General features: G+C 39.9%; 1 protein-coding gene across 3 annotated transcripts in view; it reads left to right on the top strand.

Annotated features, from left to right (window-relative positions):
- The window catches only part of LOC112153956 (transformation/transcription domain-associated protein), a 118,663-nt gene that overhangs the window by 44,078 nt on the left and 52,031 nt on the right, over nt 1-22,554 (top strand). For all 3 annotated transcript variants that reach the window (XM_024284442.2, XM_024284441.2, XM_024284443.2), the window contains 17 exons: nt 649-807; nt 1,147-1,290; nt 2,789-2,899; nt 3,524-3,670; nt 8,088-8,301; nt 8,628-8,756; nt 9,072-9,221; nt 10,885-11,084; nt 11,406-11,527; nt 13,743-13,956; nt 14,037-14,216; nt 14,460-14,606; nt 16,148-16,267; nt 18,849-19,136; nt 19,208-19,345; nt 19,427-19,539; nt 19,627-19,762. In XM_024284442.2, the coding sequence (XP_024140210.1) occupies nt 649-807; nt 1,147-1,290; nt 2,789-2,899; nt 3,524-3,670; nt 8,088-8,301; nt 8,628-8,756; nt 9,072-9,221; nt 10,885-11,084; nt 11,406-11,527; nt 13,743-13,956; nt 14,037-14,216; nt 14,460-14,606; nt 16,148-16,267; nt 18,849-19,136; nt 19,208-19,345; nt 19,427-19,539; nt 19,627-19,762 (2,712 nt within the window). The remainder of the gene's footprint in view (nt 1-648; nt 808-1,146; nt 1,291-2,788; nt 2,900-3,523; nt 3,671-8,087; nt 8,302-8,627; nt 8,757-9,071; nt 9,222-10,884; nt 11,085-11,405; nt 11,528-13,742; nt 13,957-14,036; nt 14,217-14,459; nt 14,607-16,147; nt 16,268-18,848; nt 19,137-19,207; nt 19,346-19,426; nt 19,540-19,626; nt 19,763-22,554) is intronic.

Below are 22,554 nucleotides of genomic sequence, written 5' to 3'. Positions count from 1 at the left end.
ATATATATATATTAAATGTACTTATAGCAAGGAACCTGACACATCCGCGAATATTAAGACCCCCTTTCTCTGTCTAATCCCCGCGGCAGATGAATGCCCGTTCCAGATCCATACTCATCAAAAACACTTCTGATCCTGCTTTGTTAAACATTTATTAAAGAACATTAGAGTATTGCTCAACATAGTTTTTTCTTTTTTCATGCAAGCATCTTGAGATGTCAGTTTTTGTGATAAACTGGAAGAGTCACGTGACTGAAAAGAAAATCAGCGAAATCCGCGAAACCGCAAATAATTGAGGGAATACCGCATATTCGCGTTTCTTTATTCACGGATTCGGCATATTCGCAGATGCCTTTCGTTTCCTGACCCCTGCCCTATATAAATATTTATATATATATATATATATTATATATATATACACAGTATATATGTGTGTGCGCACACACACACACACACACACACACACACATATATACTATATATATTTGTATGTATGTATGTATATATATATGTATATACACACATGTGTGTGTGTATGTAGGTATGTATATACAGTATATATATAACTTGAGCAGTTTAAAACACGTTAAAGTTGACTTCATCATAAAGGTTTACAGTTTCATGTAAACCCAAACCTCTGTCTTGAAGGTTTACTATCCCGTCCGCCATCACCTGGTGCAGCACATGATCAGTGCCATGCAGCGCTTGGGCTTCACTCCCAGTGTGACGATCGAGCAGAGGAAGCTGGCTGTGGACCTGGCGGAGGTGGTAATCAAGTGGGAGTTACAGAGGATCAAAGACCAGCAGGTGAAGGCAACACCACCTTCAGAATCTTTAACAATATATGGCCCATGCATGGATTGTTATGTTGAAATTGTTAAAATTGTTGTGTTTCCATAAGGAAAATTTAATATACAATTTGCGCAATTTCAGTCAATAGAAATAAAGCTATTTACATGCAACAGAATCTTGCTAGATGGAGATTGGAGAAGTCAAGAAAGGGTTGTCCCATTTTATCTAAAATGTTTTCATTTTTTAACTCTATCCTTAATGATTCTAAAATATTCTGTACATAGATGCATACAAACACGATTTCTGTCCATTCAGCTAATTTAATGTCTCATTCATCTTCCTTTGGTGCTGCAGCCGGAGTCTGAGGGCGAGGCAGTGGCGGGTGAAGGAACCAGCGGGGGAGCTGTGAAGAGGGGGCTGTCCCTCGATGCAGCAGCCGCCGCTGCCGCCGGTCAGGACGTTAAGAGATTCCGCACTGCGGCCGGCACAGCCTCCACGGTGAGCTCAAGCAGCGACTAATCAGATGGCAAATGAGTGTTGTTGTAATTAACAGGCCCCAAGAATCTCTTAACCCTTCATGTACTGCCCACGTCTTCACTTCCCTATGTGGAAAAAGCTTGGTGGTCTAAAGTAGGGGTTCCCAAACTATGGCCCGCGGGCCAAATCCGGCCCTCCTCCATATTTGGCCTGGCCCTACAAACTGTTTTGGCTAAATTAGACATTTTTTTCAGTTTTTAAGCTAATTTGGAGTTTAGCTTTAAAATTGTAAAATTAGTAACTTTTCGTTTTTTTTGACCAATTTGACATTTAACTAATATTTCAACTAAACGCTAGCTGTTTTGACTAATTTAGAACTTTTTCAGTTTTTAGGTTATTTTTTGTCTAGGTAATATTTCAGCTACATGCTAGTTGTTTTGGCTAAATTAGGCTTTTTTTCAGTTTTTAGACTAATTTGGAGTCTAGCTAATATTTTAGCTTTATGATAGCTGTTTTGGCTAAATTAGGCTTTTTTCAGTTTTTAAGCTAATTTGGAGTTTAGCCAATATTTTAGCTTTATGCTAGCTGTTTTGGCTAAATTAGAAATTTTTTTCAGTTTTTAGACTAATTTGGAGTTTAGCCAATATTTTAGCTTTATGCTAGCTGTTTTGGCTAAATTAGGCTTTTTCAGTTTTTAAGCTAATTTGGAGTTAGCCAATATTTTAGCTTTATGCTAGCTGTTTTGGCTAAATCAGGTTTTTTTCAGTTTTTAAGCTAATTTGGAGTTTAGCTAATATTTTAGCTTTATGCTAGCTGTTTTGGCTAAATTAGACATTTTTTCAGTTTTTAAGCTAATTTGGAGTTTAGCTAATGTTTTAACTTTAAGGTAGTAAAATTAGTAATTTTTCCTTTTTTTTTGACCAATTTGACATTTAGCTAATATTTCAACTACACGCTAGCTGTTTTGACTAATTTAAAACTTTTTCAGTTTTTAGGTTATTTTTTGCCCTCACAAGAAAAAGTTTGGGGATCTGTGGTCTAACGGGGAGGGTAAAAGACATTTATGGATACAATTATTTTGGGAATTTGTTCTAAAAAACCTGATAATTCTGATTTGTTGATGAAATTTAAAGCTTTCATCTGGACATTTAGCCTTTATTTCCTTGAGTTGTTTGAGGCTTTTAATGTCACTTTGCCCTTCATATAACTGCATTGCAGACAAAATTACATCATGCTTTTTGGGGTCAAAAGAGTCTAAAATCAATTATAATACAATAAAATACTGATAAAAAAGAAAATAAATACAACAAATAAAGACTGACCTCTTGCTGTAACCACACCCTATCCTATATCCAGATACTCGTGTTAAATGAACTCCAACTTCTCAGCTGTCCTGAGTAGAATTCACTGAGGTTAACTTAGATTTAGCTTTTCAGTAATCAAATCACTTAAGGTGAGAAGCTATAGATGAGTCTGGACGTTCTTTTCTTTTCAAGCTCTCTCATATTTCTGTTTCCAGGTGTTTGGCCGCAGTCAGTCCATGCCAGGAGCTGAGAACCTCCTCAACAAGCCCGTGGAGAAGCAGCACACCGACACCGTCGTCAACTTCCTCATCAGGATTGCATGCCAGGTGAGATCCCCACAATATCTGCTATTGTTGTAATTAGTAATTAAAAAAATCCACAGTTTTAGGTTCATATTGGCTGAAACTTGGTGGAAAAAAAGGACAATTTTAGTATTTCTATGATAATTTCTGGGTAATTTTAGGTTTTATTGCAATAAATTGGATACAAAAAAGTGAATATGATTTAAATTTGCCCTTTTTAAGTGGTTTAAAGGTCAAACCTGCTCTTAATAAAATCTTCTCAAAAGTGAAGAAACAATCTTAATCTTTCACCTGGCACACCTTATTTTTCATTCTTAATGTTCATCCAACCATCTCTGTATTTTACTCAGTTTATCGCCGCCTGTTCAATCTTGATCTCTGAGTCGTCTTTTGTGACACCAAACTAGTGTCATCAGAAAAAAAAAAACCGCTGCCCTCCCTGGGGGATAAATATCAGTCAAAAACCAAACCTGGCATCAGTTTCCAGGAATCCATGGATTATGCCAAGAATGTGCTGGAGGATGTGAAGGATGCTGCTGCATCAGCTGTTGATGGATGATTCTCCTTCTACTCTCCAGAGCTGCCTTCTGTTCTGAGATAAAAGCCCGTTGCCATAGATACCAAATTTCCCCCTCTCCCTTTGACCAGGTGAACGACAGCACCAACGTGGCTGGCTCTCCCGGGGAGCTGCTGTCCCGCCGCTGCGTTAACCTGATGAAGACCACCCTGCGGCCTGACATGTGGCCCCGCGCCGAGCTCAAGCTGCAGTGGTTTGACAAGCTGCTAATGACCGTGGTAAGACGGCACCTGATGGTTGAGGAAACACCGACATGGCAAAATGTGTTATAATTATGTTGTTGCACCTCTTTTCTGCAATGCCAGGGGTGTTAAATGTTGATGGGCTGAAGATTCAGCTCCTCTGAACTATTTGACCCTGAGTTCAAAATTTATTTTTTTTATATTAGAAATGCTAGAACCTTCACATTTCCACAAACAGTACTAACATACATCCCAAATAGAAATGATCCAAATTAGTATAAACTTTGCTTCAATATTTAATGACCGCTTTTTACAAAAGAAACTCGCGTGACGCAGCATGACAGGCGAATGTTGTGAACTAAATCTGCTAGTTTTCAAAAATAAAACTTCCTTTAGAATCAGAAAATAAAAAAGCGGAATGAATCAAAGTTAGTGTATGCATTTTTTTAGGTCCCAGCACCAAGCAGGTCTCAGACTGGTACCGTTTCTGGCACTGGTAGTGGGTTTGGGACGTCTGATTTATTAGTAACAGGAAGCCCGTTGGAAAACTACGAGCTGGGGTTACCCCGAACGACACGCGAAGGGAGCTCAAACCATAGATCCATATATGACAAGAATGTGTTGCTTAAACAGCCAAAGCCCCTTCAGACCTATGGGGTCAATTCAGTATCATCTTGAAGTGAATGAAAAACCAGATTGTAAATTTGAAAAAAAAATGAAAATTTGAAAACACGACAATGTAAGTCAACATTTTAAAAATGTTCTATTTAATTAAAGTTTAAATTAACTTTTTTTTTTATTTTCAGTAGTTCCTTCAAGTTTATAAGATATTAATTCTTTTTCTTTTAAAATTTTTTAATAAATTTTTCAAGATTACGATATATTTTTTTAATTAAAAATTTTATTTTCAAAATTGTAATAATTTCTGGTTTACAATATAATTTTTTCTAATTTAAAATTTTATTTATAAATTTTCAATAATTCCTTCAAGTTTACAATATAATAATCATTTTTAATTTTAAATTTATTTTCAAATTTTCAATTAGTTTTTGGAGTTTAAAATTTTATTTTCAAAATTTCAATAATTTTTTTTGTCTAAAATATTTTATTTAAAATCAAAATTTTATTCTCAAATTTGTATTAATTCCTTCAAGTTTAAAACTAATTTTCAACAAAAAAATCAATTTACAATGTCGTGTTTTCAAATGTTCACTTCTTTTCAAATTTAATGTTTGGTTTTTCGTTCATTTTAGGCTGATCCTAAATTGACCCCAAACAAACCCCTCCCCCGACGCACACGTAAGACTGGTAATTGCTGGAATTTTTGGAGACCAACAAATACCGATAATCTCAAATTATGAAAATATCGTCTGATATCGATACTATCACCGATGAATCGCCCATCCCTACTAAAAATGTGCCCAAAGCGGAGTCCTTGATTTAGATTTTTGAACTCTCAAATCACACCTCAAGATGTCAGATCGCGTCTGTACATTGACTTAACAGTGACATGTGAATTTCCTTTGCTCAAAAGTTTCATTTAGTGCTGTCATATTACTCATTCAATTCCCACAATCCCCTTTGTTTTCAACCAGTATTAATGAATTATAAATGAATCTGATAAAAAGATTGATTAAAGTCAAAGTTTGAAAGAAATTCCGGATGTTTTCTGAAGCCCCAACCACCGAACTAAAGTTCCCGGGAAAGTTTTAGGCTTAAGCTCCGCCTGAGTGGATGCTTTATCTCCTCCGAGTCCTTTGTCCATTATCTGTAATACACAAAGTGAAGCACCAACAGCAATAATGGCAAAATAATGACAGTGGGGAGATAACGAGGGTCGGTCCGTGTTGGTTTGTGCCTTCTCATTCAATCTCCATCCCTCGTTCATCCACTGCCACCCTGCCTCTCTGCATATCTCTTGGCCTTTGTGGTGTCTAACCACTTCCCTTCTTCATCTTTCCTTTCCTGAATCCATCTTTTGCTCCCGCGCTCGTCTCTCTGGCGTTTCCGTGGCGTCTTTGTTCAGACAAGGTTATCGGCACGAGCTGGTTGTTTTCCTGCACGTTTCTTGTTCTCTTTCGGGGATCGCTCCATCGGCCGGGCCTTTCTCTCCCGGCTTTCACGTCCCGCTGGGGATGGTCTGACTGAAAAAAGCCTTTCCGAGGGTCTTATGCAGATGCACGCTCTTCCAGCCCCTCGGGAATTCGCTCTACCTGCTCAGCCGTCTTACTCAGACTAATGAACAATGCTCTAAATCGGATTACCTTTTATTATCTCATTGTACTGGCATGGCAGTGATTAAGAGTCGGGGAGAGTGGCTGACGGGGGTCGGGTGAGGAGCGTAAGAGGAGACGCGCACAAACATGCAGAAAATCCCAAACTTAATCACATTGGGCGTTCGTGCTCCATCCGAAGAGCTCCAGAACGAGCGCCGGTTCTGCTCATACAAATCAATACAACCCTAATGTCTAGCAGGAACCTTATCACAAGAGCTACCTTGTTCATTAGATGAGGTTAGAGCCATGGATCTGTTCGAGATGATCCTTCTGGCCCTATCATTGTAAACCTTGATTGCAGGTTAGACAAATTAGGCTATTGATTTCTGATTAAGCTCCTATCACGACGGCTTGTTTTACATGAAGGAAAAAACGCTCCACATTAGAGTCCTACGCCAATGAAAATGTAGTTTTTGGTGTTTTTTACACATTCTTGTGGGAATTTTTTGAAGATAGAGGGTATAGATATAGCAAACTAGAAAAGTTGCATTACCTGCAATAATGCTAGTGTGAATGATTTTTGCTGAAAGTAGTCGCTGAAGATGCTGAAGCTTATTGCTGAAAATTCAAAAGCTATTTGCAAAATGTCATATTTGCTAAAAGACTGAAAATTTCATTAAATAACTATAATAGAGTGCTGAAGTTGACCTAAATTTCTGAAAAATTTGTAAAATAATTGCTTAAAATCCTAAATGCCAATTTTGCAAAAATTATTAGTGTGTTCCTAAATATGAGTTGAGCTCCAAATTAGTCCAAAGAAACCTTGGTAGATGCCATATTAAACTAATAAGCTAGCTTGATGATTTAATACTAGCTAAATTCCAAAATAGCCCAAAAATCCTCAATAAACTAAATTAGTCACAAATGTTTGCCTGTTGCTAAAATATTAGCTAAACTCTAAATTAGCCTATAAAAACCTCAGCAGAAAAAGAACATTAGCATGTTGCTTTAAAAAGAAGCTAAACTCTAAATTAGCTTATAAGAACCCTAGTTGTTAATAAATTAGCCAAACACGTTAGCATGTTGCTAAAAAATGAGCTAAACTCTAATTTAGCCTATAAAAACTCCAGCAGTTAACAAATTAGCAAAAAATGTTAGCCTGTTGCCAAAAAAAGCTCATCTTTAAGTTAGCCTATATATACTTTAGTAGTTAACAAATTAGCCAAAAACATTAGCCTGTTGCTAAAAAAGAAGCTAAACTCTAAATTAGCCTAAAGAACCCCAGTAGTTAATAAATTAGCCAAAAACGTTAGCATTTTGATAAACAAGAAGCTAAACTTTAAGGTAGCCTATAAAACCCCCAGTAGTTAACTAATTAGCCAAAAACGTTAGCATGTTGCTAAAAAAGAAGCTAAACTCTAAGTTAGCCTAAAGAACCCCAGTAGTTAATAAATTAGCAAAAAATGTTAGCCTGTTGCCAAAAAAAAGCTCATCTTTAAGTTAGCCTATTTATACTTTAGCAGTTAACAAATTAGCCAAAAACGTTAGCATGTTGCTAAAAAAGAAGCTAAACTCTAAGTTAGCCTAAATAACCCCAGTAGTTAATAAATTAGCCAAAAACATTAAACTGTTGCTAAAAAGAATCTAATCTCAAAATTAGCCTAAAAAACCCCAGTAGTTAATAAATACAATTTTTTTTAGCATGTTGCTAAAATATTAAGTAAGCTCTGACTTATTTGAAAATTGCAATAAAAGATAAAAGCATATTCAATGAACATATTTAAAGGCTTGTCGGCAATCTACTTGAAATGTTAAATTTGAAGACTCATTAATTTCCTTTGGGCATATTTTGCTCATATTTTATGAATACCAGAAATACAAGCCGTAATGTCCTGAAAAAGCTGAACATTTTTATTATATTCTGTTTTTATATATTTGTATTATTGACAAAACACATCCCTAATTGGTGCTTTACTGCTTTATGTTCGTACACAAAATCACATTTTTATCTTTGTACAACTTACCCTAGATTGGACAATTGTTCCAGATCCAAGATCCACTAAGGAAAAAATGAACTAGATAAGAGTGTTTTGTCTCTGACTTTTCCTACAAGAAATTAACAAAATATTTCTTGCTATTTGTTGGAAGTGAATCGACCACTAGTGGAGTAATACGAATGACGCTTTGATTAAAACTGGGCGGTTTGGTTAACCACCGGATCTCATTTACGCTCTCAGGAACAGCCAGCACAAGCCAACATCTCCAACATCTGCACCGGACTGGAGATCCTCTCCTTCCTGCTGACCGTGCTGCAGTCTCCCGCCATACTGGCCCACTTCAAGCCGCTGCAGCGAGGCATCGCCGCATGCATGACCTGCGGGAACACCAAAGTTCTGCGGGCCGTCCACTCCCTCCTCTCTCGCCTCATGAGCATCTTTCCCACTGAACCAAGTAAGCTAAGCGAAACCAGAAGACTTCTCCTTTGTTGGTGAAATGTATCCACCGTCTCAGCTGTCTAAACAAAAGCAAAAAGGTCATTGATGTATTTGTCTGCAAACATTCCCAGACTTGAGTTTGAATCTTTATGAAAATGTAACCAGTTCTGGGAACACCTGAGGAAAATGTTCCAGCTACTGTAGTCATTTCTTAAATAATCTTAAGGATACTTTTTTGCAAAATGGAAACTTTCCACCCAAACAGGAGAAACTTGGAAGTAAGTTTGAAAAAAAGACAGATTTCCTACATTTTTTGATGAAAACTTTGTTTCGTTTGTCCAGGCACGTCCAACGTGGCGTCCAAGTATGAGGAGCTGGAGTGTCTGTATGCGGCGGTGGGGAAAGTCATCTACGAGGGGCTCACCAACTATGAAAAAGCTACGAGCAACACCAACCCCACGCAGCTTTTCGGTAAGAGTCCAGCTTGTCCTATATATATACATATATATATATCTCCTCTCTGGAACTCTGATGCATCACTAAACGGATGCATCCTTCATGCTAGAGGTTTACATTTTAACATCTTGAAGTACAACATCTTTCATTCAAGCTCCTGTCACTGCTGCAGTAAAAAAATGACTCCAAATACTTCGTCAAGTGTTAAGAATGAGCAGCAGCTGTATGTCTGCTAACCTCCCCTGAAGAAAGAACGTGCGCTTTGACACTTTTTTTTTTTTTCTTGTTGCATTCACCTTCCTCCCCTTTTTCCCTTCATTTATCTTCCAGGAACGCTGATGATCCTGAAGTCCGCCTGCAGTTACAACGCCAGCTACATCGATCGCCTCATCTCTGTGTTCATGCGCTCGCTGCAGAAGATGGTCCGGGAACACCTGAGCCCCCAGCAGGCCAACCCGGGGGTGACGGAGACCAGCACGGGTACGTCTGCGGATAGATTTGAGAGGAAAACACCTGCTTCTTTTGTGAAGGTCGTAAACATAGAAATGGTAACTTTTAAATCTGTTTTATCCACAAAAGCGTCAAATATTCTTTACATCACTGCCATCAAAGCAACTGAACTTCCTCTTGCTGGCAGATTTCTGATTATTATTGTTGGGTATCATTGTGTTTTAAACAAGTTCTTCATGATGGAGGACATTTTTTCAAAGAAAATTAAGCTTAAAATTACATTTCTGAGTCTCTCATTAAAATTGTTGTGATTGAGAAGCAGATGAAAAAATGCAGCTTGAAAAAGATCGTAGTTGTGATGTCACAAATACTCAGGGCGGGCCTTAAGCTTCCAGCTCCGCTCCATTCCGATTCACCCACTTGTAGATGACTAGATCTCCTATAGGACACACATAAAAACCTTATATAACATCCTTATTATTTGGAGCGTCTTTTATCTGGATTCATTTTTGTTGGGTTTATTGATATTGAAGCAATTTAAAGAGGTACATCTGTGAAATATCAGTTTATTTTTGAAGTCTTCCAAACAAGTTTAGGTGTTATTATGAACTATGACTGCCAAGATTAGTCGATTAATCGACAACTAATCAACTATTAAAATAGTTGACAACTAATAGTTAATAGTTGATTAGTCGTTACTTTATATTATATGGAGTCAGAGTGTAGTAAAGTTATAACAGCATTCTGCTAGCTTTTTGGACTATTTTGACATTTATTAAGGTTTTTAGGCTATTTTGTAGTTTAGCTAATAATTCAGCTACATGCTAGCTAGTTTGGCTAATTTAGGATTTTTCAGTTTATTAGGCTAATTTGTATTTTATATAATATTTCAGCTGCATGCTACTTATTTTGGCAAATTTATGATTTTCTTTTCATTTTTTTAGAGTTTAGCTAATAATTCAGCTACATGCTAGCAATTTTGGCTAATTTAGGATTGTTCTGTTTATTAGACTAATTTAGAGTTTAATATTTCAGCTGCATGCTGGCTGTTTTGGCTAACAGGCTTTTTTTGTTTGTTTTTTAGGATAATTTAGCATTTAACTAATATTTTATCTGGCTATCAGCTTCAGCGTTTTCAGCTATCAGCCTCAGTGTTTTTAGCAATCAATTTCAGCATCTTCAGCAGCCAAATTCAGCTTACAGCATTCACACTAGCATCATCGCGGTTATATGATATTGCTCGCCATATTTGTGGTGCTGCTAATGTTTGGTTGTGAGGGGCTGTAAGCTAGCAGGAGAACATGTACACATAGAGCTCTCAGCAGCAGAAAGGGGAGGGGCAGGGGGCGTGGTTTCTCCATCTCAACAGTCCCGCCCTCATAGGTACATTTCTAATGAACTCCTGCCGCTCTGCAGAAACTATGTCCTAAAAAGACAAAGAAACTGCATCATTATAATTAAAAGACCACTGGGAATTATTTAAAAATGCATCAAAAGATGACCGAATTTGGACTATAAACTTATTTTCATGAGGTTAATAAATTAAAACAATTGTTCTCCGAGCAAAAAGGTGCAGAAGAACTCTAGGAAGTCTTACAAAAAGCAATCGTTATTGTTTGCTTTACAAAAATTGTAGCACTTAATTCGAGTTTCCTTTTTGCTGGTTAGTTGAAGTCTGTGTGTGTCTCCATAGTGACCAGCGAGCTGATAATGCTGAGTCTGGACCTGGTGAAGACCCGGCTGTCCGTCATGAGCATGGAGATGAGGAAGAACTTCATCCAGGTCATCCTCACCTCTCTGATCGAGAAGTCGCCCGACCCCAAAATCCTCCGCGCCGTCGTGAAGATCGTGGAGGAGTGGGTGAAAAACAACTCCCCCATGGCCGCCAACCAGGTGAGAAAGTTCTGGAAGCCGAGCCGACTCTCCCGGTCGCTCACAGATGAAGGAAGCCTCCAATGGGAACGCTCGATTCAGCAGATTCTGTCTCCGATACCCGGAGCAGGTGTGAATTGATGACTGACTCAGCATTGTTTTCTTCTTTTTAAAGTTTCGGGAGAAATAACAACCAAAGCACTTTTTCTTTTTTTAATCCGGGGAGGTTGATATTAGCATAAAACCCTCAGAGATTTTCGCTCTTCCTAAGCTGTAGGAATGCGTTGCAGAATGTGAAGGCTTGTTTCCTCGTTTCACGCCGTGTTTCTTTTCCCTCCTTAGATGCCAAACCTGCGTGAGAAATCCATCTTGCTGGTGAAGATGATGACCTACATTGAGAAGCGTTTCCCTGATGAACTTGAGTTAAATGCCCAGTTCCTGGACCTGGTTAATTACGTCTACAGGTAATTACTGCCATTCATCACATGGTCAAATGGGGAAGGGGCTTGACGGCGGGCTGCCCTTGAATCCGCTTTGGCAGGAGGGATGAAGGTCAGGAGGTCGAGGCGGGGAGAACAGGTGTGGGAGAGATGGAGAGATGTTAAAATTCACACAGAAAAGGGCGTTGGTCTGATATTTCAAGCTGGATTCACACCAGACGCAATTCACACGTCAAATCTGCATCGGCCGCCCTTCCTTTGCCGCATGTCAAATTGGATGATGTTGAGCGAGTAGCTTGGGTTTATGAGTTTTGGAGAACTCTACATATGTGCTGGCAAGAACGTCGCCGTGTTCACCAGATCGTTCAGAGATGCTCGCAGTACCGGGAGTTTCACCTTTTAATGTAGGAGCTGCGCCTGGATGACGGCCATTTTAACTTCTGTCTTACTAAGGCCCAGGTTAAAGAATTTCTGTGTCACGTTAACCTAAGAGGGGAAAAATAAAACTGCAGGATCGATTTATTACAGTCTTGTTGAAAATAAGAGATCCCGGCTGCTATAGACGACCCCGGGGCGGGACAGCCTGCTAGCTCTGCCTGACTGGGTGGTGGCGCTCGCTAGCTCTCCTGGCCCCCTGGCTCTGCTGGCTCCTGGACTTTGCTGGCCCTGTCGGTCCCTGGGTGGCGGCACTCGCTAGCTTTGGCCAGACCCTGGGTGGTGGCGGAGCTCGCTAGCTTTGTGGGGCCCCAGGCCAGCGGCGGTCGTTATGCTAGCTTTGCCAGACCCTGGGTTTGTCAGCTTTGTGGGGCCCCAGGGTGGCACCGTTTGCTAGCTAGCTTTGTGGGGCCCCAGGCCAGCGGCAGTCATTATGCTAGCTTTGCCAGAGCCTGGGTTCTTTAGCTTTGTGGGGCCCCAGGGTGGCACCGTTTGCTAGCTAGCTTTGTGGGGCCCCAGGCCAGGGGCGGTCGTTATGCTAGCTTTGCCAGAGCCTGGGTTCGTTAGCTTTGTGGGACCCCAGGGTGGCACAGCTCTCTAGCTAGCTTTGCAGAGTTCCAGGGTCAGGGCACTCTCTAGCTAGCTTTGCAGGGTTCCAGGGTCAGGGCACTCTCTAGCTAGCTTTGCAGGGTTCCAGGGTGAGGGCACTCTCTAGCTAGCTTCGTGGGGCTCCAGGGTGGAGGTACTTGCTAGCTAGCTTTGTGGGGCTCCAAGGACGCGGTGCTCGCTAGCTTTATGGGGCCCCAGGGTGGTGGTTCTCGCAAGCTTTGGAGGGCCCCAGGGCACCCTAGCTTTGGCAGACTCGGGTGGCGGACCAAGCTAGCTTTGCGGGGCCCCAGGGGAGTGGTTCTCGCTAGCTTTGCTGGACCCTCCACAGTGGACCTCACTGCCTCTGTCAGCCCCAGGGCAGCATACCTTGCTAGCTCTGCTGGCCCCCTGGGGGGTGCCTCTCGCTTGGTCTGCCGGACCCTGTCCTTTGCAACAGGGTGTATCCTGCCTACGCCCAACAGTAACCAGGACAGTCTGTAGCTTTCTTCTCACCAGTTTAATCTTTTCTTATAATCTTTACGTTGAGTGGCCGTAGCTGCGTCCATCACCCAGTTTGCATCTGTACATTGATTTAACATTGAAACTTGACACGGAATTGCGTCCAGTGTGAACGCAACTCAACATTTCCATCTAAATGTTAAATGTCGACAGAGTGCAAGTGACTCTGAACTCTCACCATCCTCTTCAATCAGCCCGATGCACCGTTCATCGTCTGCCCCATAAGCTCATCACATCAACAGATCTTCACCGCAAAGCCTTGATGGAGAGCTGGGGATGATAATGGAACGATAAACCGGCTTTTCTGGAACAAATTCTTGTTAGAAAACTGGCTCGACTATGGACAGAAAAAGCAGCGATCCTTTCATCCTGCCTTCTTTTCTGTAATCCCCAAAAGCTTCGTCAGAGTATAAATGACGATATTGTTTTGTATTCATTCATTACCATGGCGATACATTTCATCTAGAGCTGGAGTCTCCATTCCTTTCAGGCTACAAACCGCTTTAATTTAGACAATATTTTCACTCACCGGTCCAAACGGGACCAAAGTGGCATTTTTTAATTAAATTTTCAAGTAAATATTGTCAGATTAAACTTTACCGCTCATGATGGAAATAAAAGCTGAAATGAAAAAGTGTATTTATAAATGAGCATCAGGTTTGATCTAACCTTTGTTGTTTTTACATGAAATATTTAGGGATGAAAGCCTCTCAGGAAGTGACATCACATCCAAGCTGGAGCCCGCCTTCCTGTCCGGCCTTCGGTGCACTCAGCCGTTAATCCGGGCCAAGTTCTTCGAGGTGTTTGACGCCTCCATGAAGCGCCGCGTCTACGAGAGGCTGCTTTACATTTGCTGTTCTCAGAACTGGGAGGCGATGGGCAACCACTTCTGGATCAAGCAGTGCATCGAGGTGAGGAGTGTTTAAAAATGTTAACTTTCATAAGTGAAGTTTGTTGCTGGTGTTTTATTTGTCGGTTCTTTATGTTGTAGCTGCTGCTCGGCGTGTGCGAGCGAAACACCATCATCGGCACCAGCTGTCAGGGGTCAATGCTGCCTTCCATCACCAACGTCATCAACCTCGCCGACAGCCATGACCGCGCGGCCTTCGCCATGGCAACCCACGTGAAGCAGGAGCTCCGTGAGAGGGAGAACAGTGAGACCAAAGAGGAGGTGGGCCACTTCCTGTCTTAAATGATCCCATTAGAAAAGTGTTTTATACTTCAATCTGTGGACGGATTAGAGGATTTATCCGTGGAATCTGGATGTGTTACCATTAATCTTCAATTACCAAGAGGCGGCACTCTCTTAATGTCATGCAAAGCTCTTTTTTAAACAGCAATTAGTCCGTCAAACGAGCTAAATGCCAATGCTCTGCAAATGGACTGGAGGTTTCTCCCTTGTTTCCCGTCGCAGGATGTGGAGATTGATATAGAATTAGCACCAGGGGACCAGACCGCCATCCCCAAGACCAAGGAGCAAGCTGAGAGGGACACGGGCAACCAGCTGCACATGCTCACCAACCGACACGACAAGTTCCTGGACTCGTTACGGGAGGTCAAGGTAAGGTTATGGAATTGTTGCGGTGGAATTACTCTGTGAAAGCTCAGATTGTTGCTTTAGAAATCCCTCTTTTCTGGGGGTGTGTATTGGCAGGAGTCTGGAGATACGACACATATCATGATTCATTAGTCGTGATACATGTGTCATGATACGATACATATGTGTTTTCAATACACAATATGTATCGCATCATGACACATTTATCACAGTACACAATACATATCGTGTCATGATACCAAATGTATTGTATCACGACACATGTATAACAATACACAACACGTCATATCATGATTCATTAGGCGTGATACATGTATCATGATACGATGCGTTTTATGTGTCTGCAATACACAATATGTATTGCATCATGACATATGTATCACAATACACACAATATGTATCGCATCGTGACATGTATCACAATACACAATATGTATCGCATCATGAGATATGTATCACAATACACAATATGTATCGCATCATGAGATATGTATCACAATACACAATATGTATTGCATCATGACACAAGTCGCAGAACACAATACGTATCGTATCATGATACATGTATCACAATAAACAAAATGTATTGTATAATGACACATGTATTACAGTACACAATACGTATTGTATCATGATACGCAATGTAACGTATTATGACACGTGTATCACAATACACAAAACGTATCATATTAGGACACATGTATTACAATACACAATGCGTATCGTATCATGATACATGTATCATAATGCGATACATATCCCAGTGTATCCAAAGATAGTACTGAACAATATTTAACTATTTTTTTTTAATTATGACTCAAGAACTATCTTAATATTATTAGGTTTTTCACAAAAGTAAAATTGTAAAATACATGTTATTTAATTATCAGAACATTAAGACTGGAACTGGAACTCATAAACAAGTTGCTTTTATTCAAGCAAATTCATGCTCCTTCTATTTTGGTATTTTAGGAAATATTTTAGTGGGAAAAAAATTATACTAAACTACTTGTTTGCTTTTAAATAATTAATTAAATATCGCCTTGGCAGTATCTTAAAACAATACAAGTATTGCCGAATAAAGTATTGCGATATTTCATCAAATCGATATTTTCGTTCATCTTTTCAAAGCCCCACTCCAGTCACCTTTTATCTATTTTAAGTGTTATTATTGTTTCGTTTTTAGCATAAATTAAGAAAAAATCTTTCATTTTCAAGGACATACTTTCTGAACTTTGCCTCAGAGTTGTGGGCGGGACCATTGCAGCCCCGCCCACTATTTCCCTCCCCGTTCCTGAGAGCTTGTTACCTGCACAGCACATTTTCTACATCACAGAAACACTTTTTCAAACTGAATCACAACAATTTGAATAAAGAAAAACTCAGAAATTAAATTATAAGCTTCATTTTTCTTTGTGTCCTCCACCATGAAAACAAGCTTAAACACCATTTTCATTGGAGTTTATTAACTACAAACAATTTTCAACTGGAATGACAAAAATGAGCAATTATGACCCATTCCTTTTTCCGCTGCTTTCCCACAGACGGGGGCTCTCCTCAACGCCCTGGTTCAGCTCTGCCACATCTCCACACCTTTGGCTGAGAGGACGTGGGTGCAGCTGTTCCCTCGCCTGTGGAAGATCCTCTCTGACAGACAGCAGCATGTGAGAACACGAAGCTCCTCTGTCCTCCTCAGTCGGCCTCTCGCTGTTGTTGTCCCTAAAACTCTACATCTTTACTAGTTTTTGTCTTTTTTTAAGGTTGACTAATTCAAACTACACTGTAACAAATGACTTGAAAGTAGTTAAATTATCTGTGTATCCAATGAGTCATTTTACATTACAAGAAATTGTTCAAAATATCAAAATCTTAATAAAAATGTAACTGTTGGATAGGTTTACTTCAAATTAAATGTTATGAAGTCTAGTAATAAGTATTTTTTTGCATTTTCTATGCAAATGGTTTGTATTTTTTGAGTTATAATTAACTTAATTGTAGCACAATTAATTGTAACACATTGTTACGACTTTAAATCTCGGAAAATTGACTATTTAATTTTATTAAATTTAAAGTCGTAAACATAAGAGAAAAAAAAAACGTAAATTTATAGGATTTTAAGTAGTAAATCTAAGAGAAAAAAGCCTTGTAAATTTGTGAAATTTTATTATGTAAGTTTATGAGAAAAGAAATTGTAAATTTACAAGTTTTTTCCTCATAAATGTTACAACTTTTAATCTTGTAATTTCATTTATTTTTCCTTTTGGTGGCCCTAATACTCAGTCCAACCTAATAAATCCTCAAAACTAACACTTATCCTTAAGACAGAAATCAAAACTATTGTTTAAAAAAACAACATGAATGCCAGTTTTAATTGTTAATATTTATCCTTAAAATTGAAGCAAAAATAACAGTTTCTGAGTCTTAAATCAAGTTTTTTTTTATTATCGAGTTTTATTAGAAAGGATTTAGACTCATTTTAATAATAATTTCCTTATTTACTTTTTATTTTGATGAGAAAAATAATCTCCACTGTTCTATTGTTGTGAAAAAGTTGTAAAAAAAATTAAGTTAACAAAACTTCAAACCTGATCAAATATCTCAAATCTTTGGAAGTATCAAAGAGTTTGAACAAGAAGCTAATTTGACCTTCTTCTTTTTTCTCTCCAAAAACATAAATTAATTAGATTAATTTATAATGAGCATAAATTAATTCGATTCATTTATGCTAAAAACCGCGTTGAACGCTGAAGGAGAAGCTGTGTGAGGAGTTTCAGGTGCAGCTCTAGTGGTCTTGAATTAAAATGATTGAACTCTCAAACGTCTGATGCAGCCACCTGTAAAATCCTCATCATGTCTTCATCTAAGAGGGATTGAAATCACTCGTTTTTTCCTTTTTTTTACTTGAATTATGTTACACATGTATGACAGAAACTCTGATTCTTCCAAGGACAGATGTTTCTTAGTTTTTATCCTCAACTAAATTCCTCCCTTCTGTTCAGTGTAAATTCTTTTCATTACTAAAACATCCGTGTGTGTGTCAGTCATGATTTTCAGAGAGCTGAACTGTGATCCTCCTTTTAATCCATTCTGTCCACATCCAAAAGCTTTAACCCTTTAACCTCCGTGATATGAACCGTCCATCTGGACCTTCTCTTATCAAATATGCTCTCAAAATATCTTAAATGAGGGAAATCTTTCACTTCTTAATTCAAAATCAGCTTAGCCTCTACTTTCACTCAAGAAATATTCATTTTTCTATGTTCTAGATGCTTAAATTATGTAAAATATTTTAAAAAATTAATTTGTAGTTTTAGACAGTTTTTAAACTTTTATTGAACACTCTAAAAGTATATTTTTAAACAACAAAACTTTAACTTTTTAACATAATTATGAACTAGATGTATAGCATCACCTGTGATAATGCTAGTGAAAATGCTGAAATTAATAGCTAAAAACATTGGAGCTGATAGCTGAAAACGCTGAAGCTGAAAGCCAGCTTATATTATATTATTAATATATTATTATATTTCATATAATTATATTAAGTATTAACTGAATGCCAAATTATCCTAGGTTAGCCAAGCATAAATTAGCCAAAACAGCTAGCATGCAGCTGAAATATTAGCCTAAAGAACGTTTAAAATGAGCCTAATTTAATTTTTTAACAGCTAGCATGTAAATGAAACATTAGCTAAACTCCAAATTAGCCTAAAAAATCTTTCTAAAACTTTAAAACTGTAACTTTTTAACAACAATTATGAATAATAAAAAGACAGGAATATTATTCCAGAATAAATCAACTTAAACCTTAAATAACTTTCAGTATTTTTCTCTCCATAAAATTATAATTTGTCAAAGTTATACAAGTTAGAAATAAGCACAAGATAACATCGGGTCATTAATAACAATAAAATAAAATGATCTGGAGGGCCGGATAGAATTACCCGGAGGGCCGGATCCGGCCCCCGGGCCTTGACTTTGACACTTGTGGTGCATAGTGTGAAGGTAGCATTACAGTTATTTAGTATTTCAGCTCCAGTTTTGGTGTTTTAGGACATCTTTGCCTTCAGACAATTCATCTGTTTCCAGACTTCTTCCTCGCCGTCGCGCGCCTCTCTTTTCCTGTGTCGCAGCTCTCTTTACTGGAAGATGGCGTCATGTTGCATGGAACAAAATGCCTTCATCGATACCACATATCGTCGCTCTGCTGCTAAAGTCGAGCGTCGGTCTGCGTCTCCGTTTCAGGCTCTGTCCGGCGAGATGAGTCCCTTCCTGTGCAGCGGCAGTCACCAGGCTCAGAGGGACTGCCAGCCCAGCGCCCTCAACTGCTTCGTGGAGGCCATGTCCCAGTGCGTGCCCCCCATCCCCATCCGGCCCTGCGTGCTCAAGTACCTGGGCAAGACGCACAACCTGTGGCTGCGCTCCACCCTCATGCTGGAGCAGCAGGCCTTCGAGAAGGGCCTGAGCCTGCACAGCAAGCCCAAGCCCAGCACCGAGTTCTACGAGCAGGAGAGCATCACGCCGCCGCAGCAGGCACGCCCACTCCCGCCCGCCACGCAGCACCTCGCTTTGCAGCACGTTTTCATGGTGTTGTCTTTCCTCAGGAGATTTTAGACTCCCTGGCAGAGCTGTACTCCCTTCTCCAGGAGGAGGACATGTGGGCGGGCTTATGGCAGAAGAGGTGCAAATTCCCCGAAACCGCCACAGCCATCGCCTACGAGCAGCATGGCTTCTTCGAACAGGTACGTTTCCTTCCCCACCAGTCATTCAAATTTAAACCTTATAAATGTGACTTCCATTGAACAGCACTTTTGTGCCTTTAGGCCCAAGAAAGCTACGAGAAAGCAATGGAAAAGGCGAGAAAGGAGCACGAGAAAAGCAACATCTCCCCCGCCATTTTTACCGAGTACCAGCTGTGGGAGGACCACTGGATACGGTACGACATCGGAAACACGCACAAATATGTCGCAACAGCTGAAGCTGTTCAATTCCTGAGATCTTTCTCATTTATCTTCCTCCACAGCTGCTCCAAGGAGCTGAATCAGTGGGAGCCGCTGACTGAATACGGCCAGTCCAAAGGACACTCAAACCCTTATCTGGTGCTCGAGTGCGCTTGGAGGGTTTCCAACTGGGGGGCCATGAAGGAGGCTCTGGTGCAGGTGAGGACAAAGACGTCGCATTGGAGTTTCTCCAAGCCCCAATTTTTGTATTTTTTTTAGTTATGTCACGCAATAGTCCAGGACTTCCAGAACCAGATGGTCTCAACAGTTCTTCTTTCTTATTGGGTCTTTGAGTGAAATTTGACCTCCGCTAGTACTGAAAAAAAACACTAAAATTTTATGATGACATCACACAGAACAAAACGGTCAAGAAAACAAACAATCTCTTAAGGGGTGAAAAAAAATCAGAATCCACCAACGAAACTAAAAAAAAAACATATGAAACGGAGGTTTTGAAATTATTATGGGATGGCCATAGGCGCTATGGTCTGGCGGCCATTTTGTGGCAGGGTGTCAAATTTGGAAAAAGACAAACTTTTGATTGGGCGATCTTCCTCAAGAGGAGGCCACCATCTTGAATTTAAAGAATAAGTCATAAATTTAAAGCCCTTCTAGGAATTTTCATCATTGGAAAGCTACTTGGATGGGAAAAAAAATATTGTTTTATAAGTTCTAGATTTTGAACGGTGTTAATGTAGCTAGTTAGTAAAAATTCCATTCCCGTGTTGCTCGCACTTTTTTTTAACCGGAATATTGTGAAAATTCAACACATTAATCCCCAGGTTAAGCTGAATGAAACGATATGACACACGATATGAACATATTAGGAATTTGGGTGTAGTTAGCTAAATACCTTGGTTGCTAAGGAAATCTAAAAATTTACTTTTGCTGATTCTTCTAAAAATTACATCGACCTGTTCGTCAACCTCAATCTCAACCAAAAAATGAAATGGTTGCTATGGAGATAAAACATAGGAAAAAAGCTGCCATTTTGAAAAAAAAAGATTATTTTTATTTCTGAATTTGTTTCATACAGCTATGACCAGGGTGGCTTTGACAGAGGGGGGAGGGGTCTGTAGTGGCCACACACCTGGCGAGAGGGGGGGTGGGTTACAACGCTGCCTGTGGCTAAATTAATTTTATTTTAAGCCTTTTAACTTGCTTTTGCTTAAATATGTAACCCTTGTGCTATTCTAGGCATGTTTACATTAAAAGTGGGGTCATCTGGACCCCACAAGACAATGTTCTGAACTGTTTTTTTTCTTCAAGGATTTTTTATCTTCACTGGTGTCCGTGACAGACATAAGATCCTGTCCATCTTTATGGGAGGGATCACACATCAATATATGGGTCGGGTCATTTGGACCCCATAAGATAGTGCAGGGGTTAAACATAAGCAACTAACTTTCCTCCCTTTACATCCATCACTTTAAATAAAAAGGGAGAATTAAAAAGAAAAGAAGCATTATCCTTGGTTGCTAAGGAAATCAAAAAAATACTTTTGAGGATTCTTATAAAAGTTACATAGACCTTTTCGTCACTCTCAAGTGACCAAAAAATTAAATGGTTGCTATGGAGACAAAACAAAAAGAAAGCTGCCATTTTGAAAAACGTGTTTTCTTTTTCTTGAATTAGTTACGTGATGTGGGGGGCTGGTAGCAGTTGCTCAGCCAGTGAGGGCGGGTCAAAAGGGGGCGGGGGAGGGTAGAGCAAGGGCATTACCCTCCCCCGCCCCCTTTAAAATAGCCGAAGAGTTACGGTATGTCAAGGAGCGTGTTATTTAGATGTCACCATCTACATCTGTGGTGTTAAGGGGTTAAACATTTGCCCCATAATTAAAGTCAAATATTTTTTTATATTACTAACCTCCTGTGAAAATGCAGAGAGGATTTTGTAACGCCGTGGAAATGCAGTTCAGCTGTTTTCTCTTTGAATTTAGGAGGCGGGTGTTTTCTGAAGTGTGGTGAGCGGGTGATAGCACCTGACGTATAACAAATACTCCTGCTTTGCTCTTTCAAGGAGACTTGGAACCAATCTATCCAGCTGCTCTGTCCTGGGGTGACATCTAATTAAATTGTCTGGACGGCAACACCAAATTCGCTATATCCCTTCTTCTTCTTCTTCTCTGTTTCAGTCCCTCCTCCTAGTTTGTATTCAGTCGTGTGCCACCCAAGCTTCCCCTTCTTTTTTGTTCTTCCTGGTATTATTGCCCTCTCTTCTTTCACTCCATCCTTCGCTCCACCGTTCAGGCTGTAACCGTTAATATTTATGACAGCTGCTTGGGAGAATAATTACCTCCGCATCTGCTGGGGGGGTGATTTGTTTTATGGCGAGGAAGAGGAGCAGGGCTTTTACTTCCCCGCCCGCTCGGCGGCGCAGAGGCCAAGTCCAAATGTCCCTGCTTTCAATTAAAGCCGGCTCTTGATAAGGGCGGCCCTGTCTCCAGGATATTCATCAGGCGTCACCTCTGATAGCTGCGCGTTGACCGATCACTGCAATTTTCCCAACTAATCCGGCGAGACGCCTCGGCCTTGTCTCCTCGCTGCTCTTTCCACTCGTCTTCCTTTGGGCCTTCCCTGGCTCCGCGCTCCTCTAAACACTCAACAACAAACCGCAGGTGCGACGTAGGAGGCTCCCCACGGCTATTATTTGTTTAGCGTTAATGCACTCAGCATTTTAATCAATAGCAGGACCTTTTCCACCCCTCCGCCTCTGTGCCAGACTCTTCAGGTTTATTAGTCATTTGTACAAAAGTCAAACTGAAGCCTTTCAGAGGGGAAAAAACAAAAAAACCCGCTCTCCAGCATTGTTGTGTGTTTGTCTGAGTATTAAATTATGCACGGAGAATGACACAGGCCTCTTCCCCTCAGATGTGTTCATTTAATTAAAGCTGCCACATCACAAGTGAGCAATTCAGAGAAAAAAAAAAAAAACACCCAGAATGTCTGTGG

The sequence above is a fragment of the Oryzias melastigma genome, linkage group LG19 (assembly GCF_002922805.2).
Source record: "Oryzias melastigma strain HK-1 linkage group LG19, ASM292280v2, whole genome shotgun sequence".
NCBI lineage: Eukaryota > Metazoa > Chordata > Actinopteri > Beloniformes > Adrianichthyidae > Oryzias > Oryzias melastigma.
The sequence above is the reverse complement of the archived record's forward strand: the minus strand, read 5'-3'. Positions and strand labels throughout refer to the sequence as shown.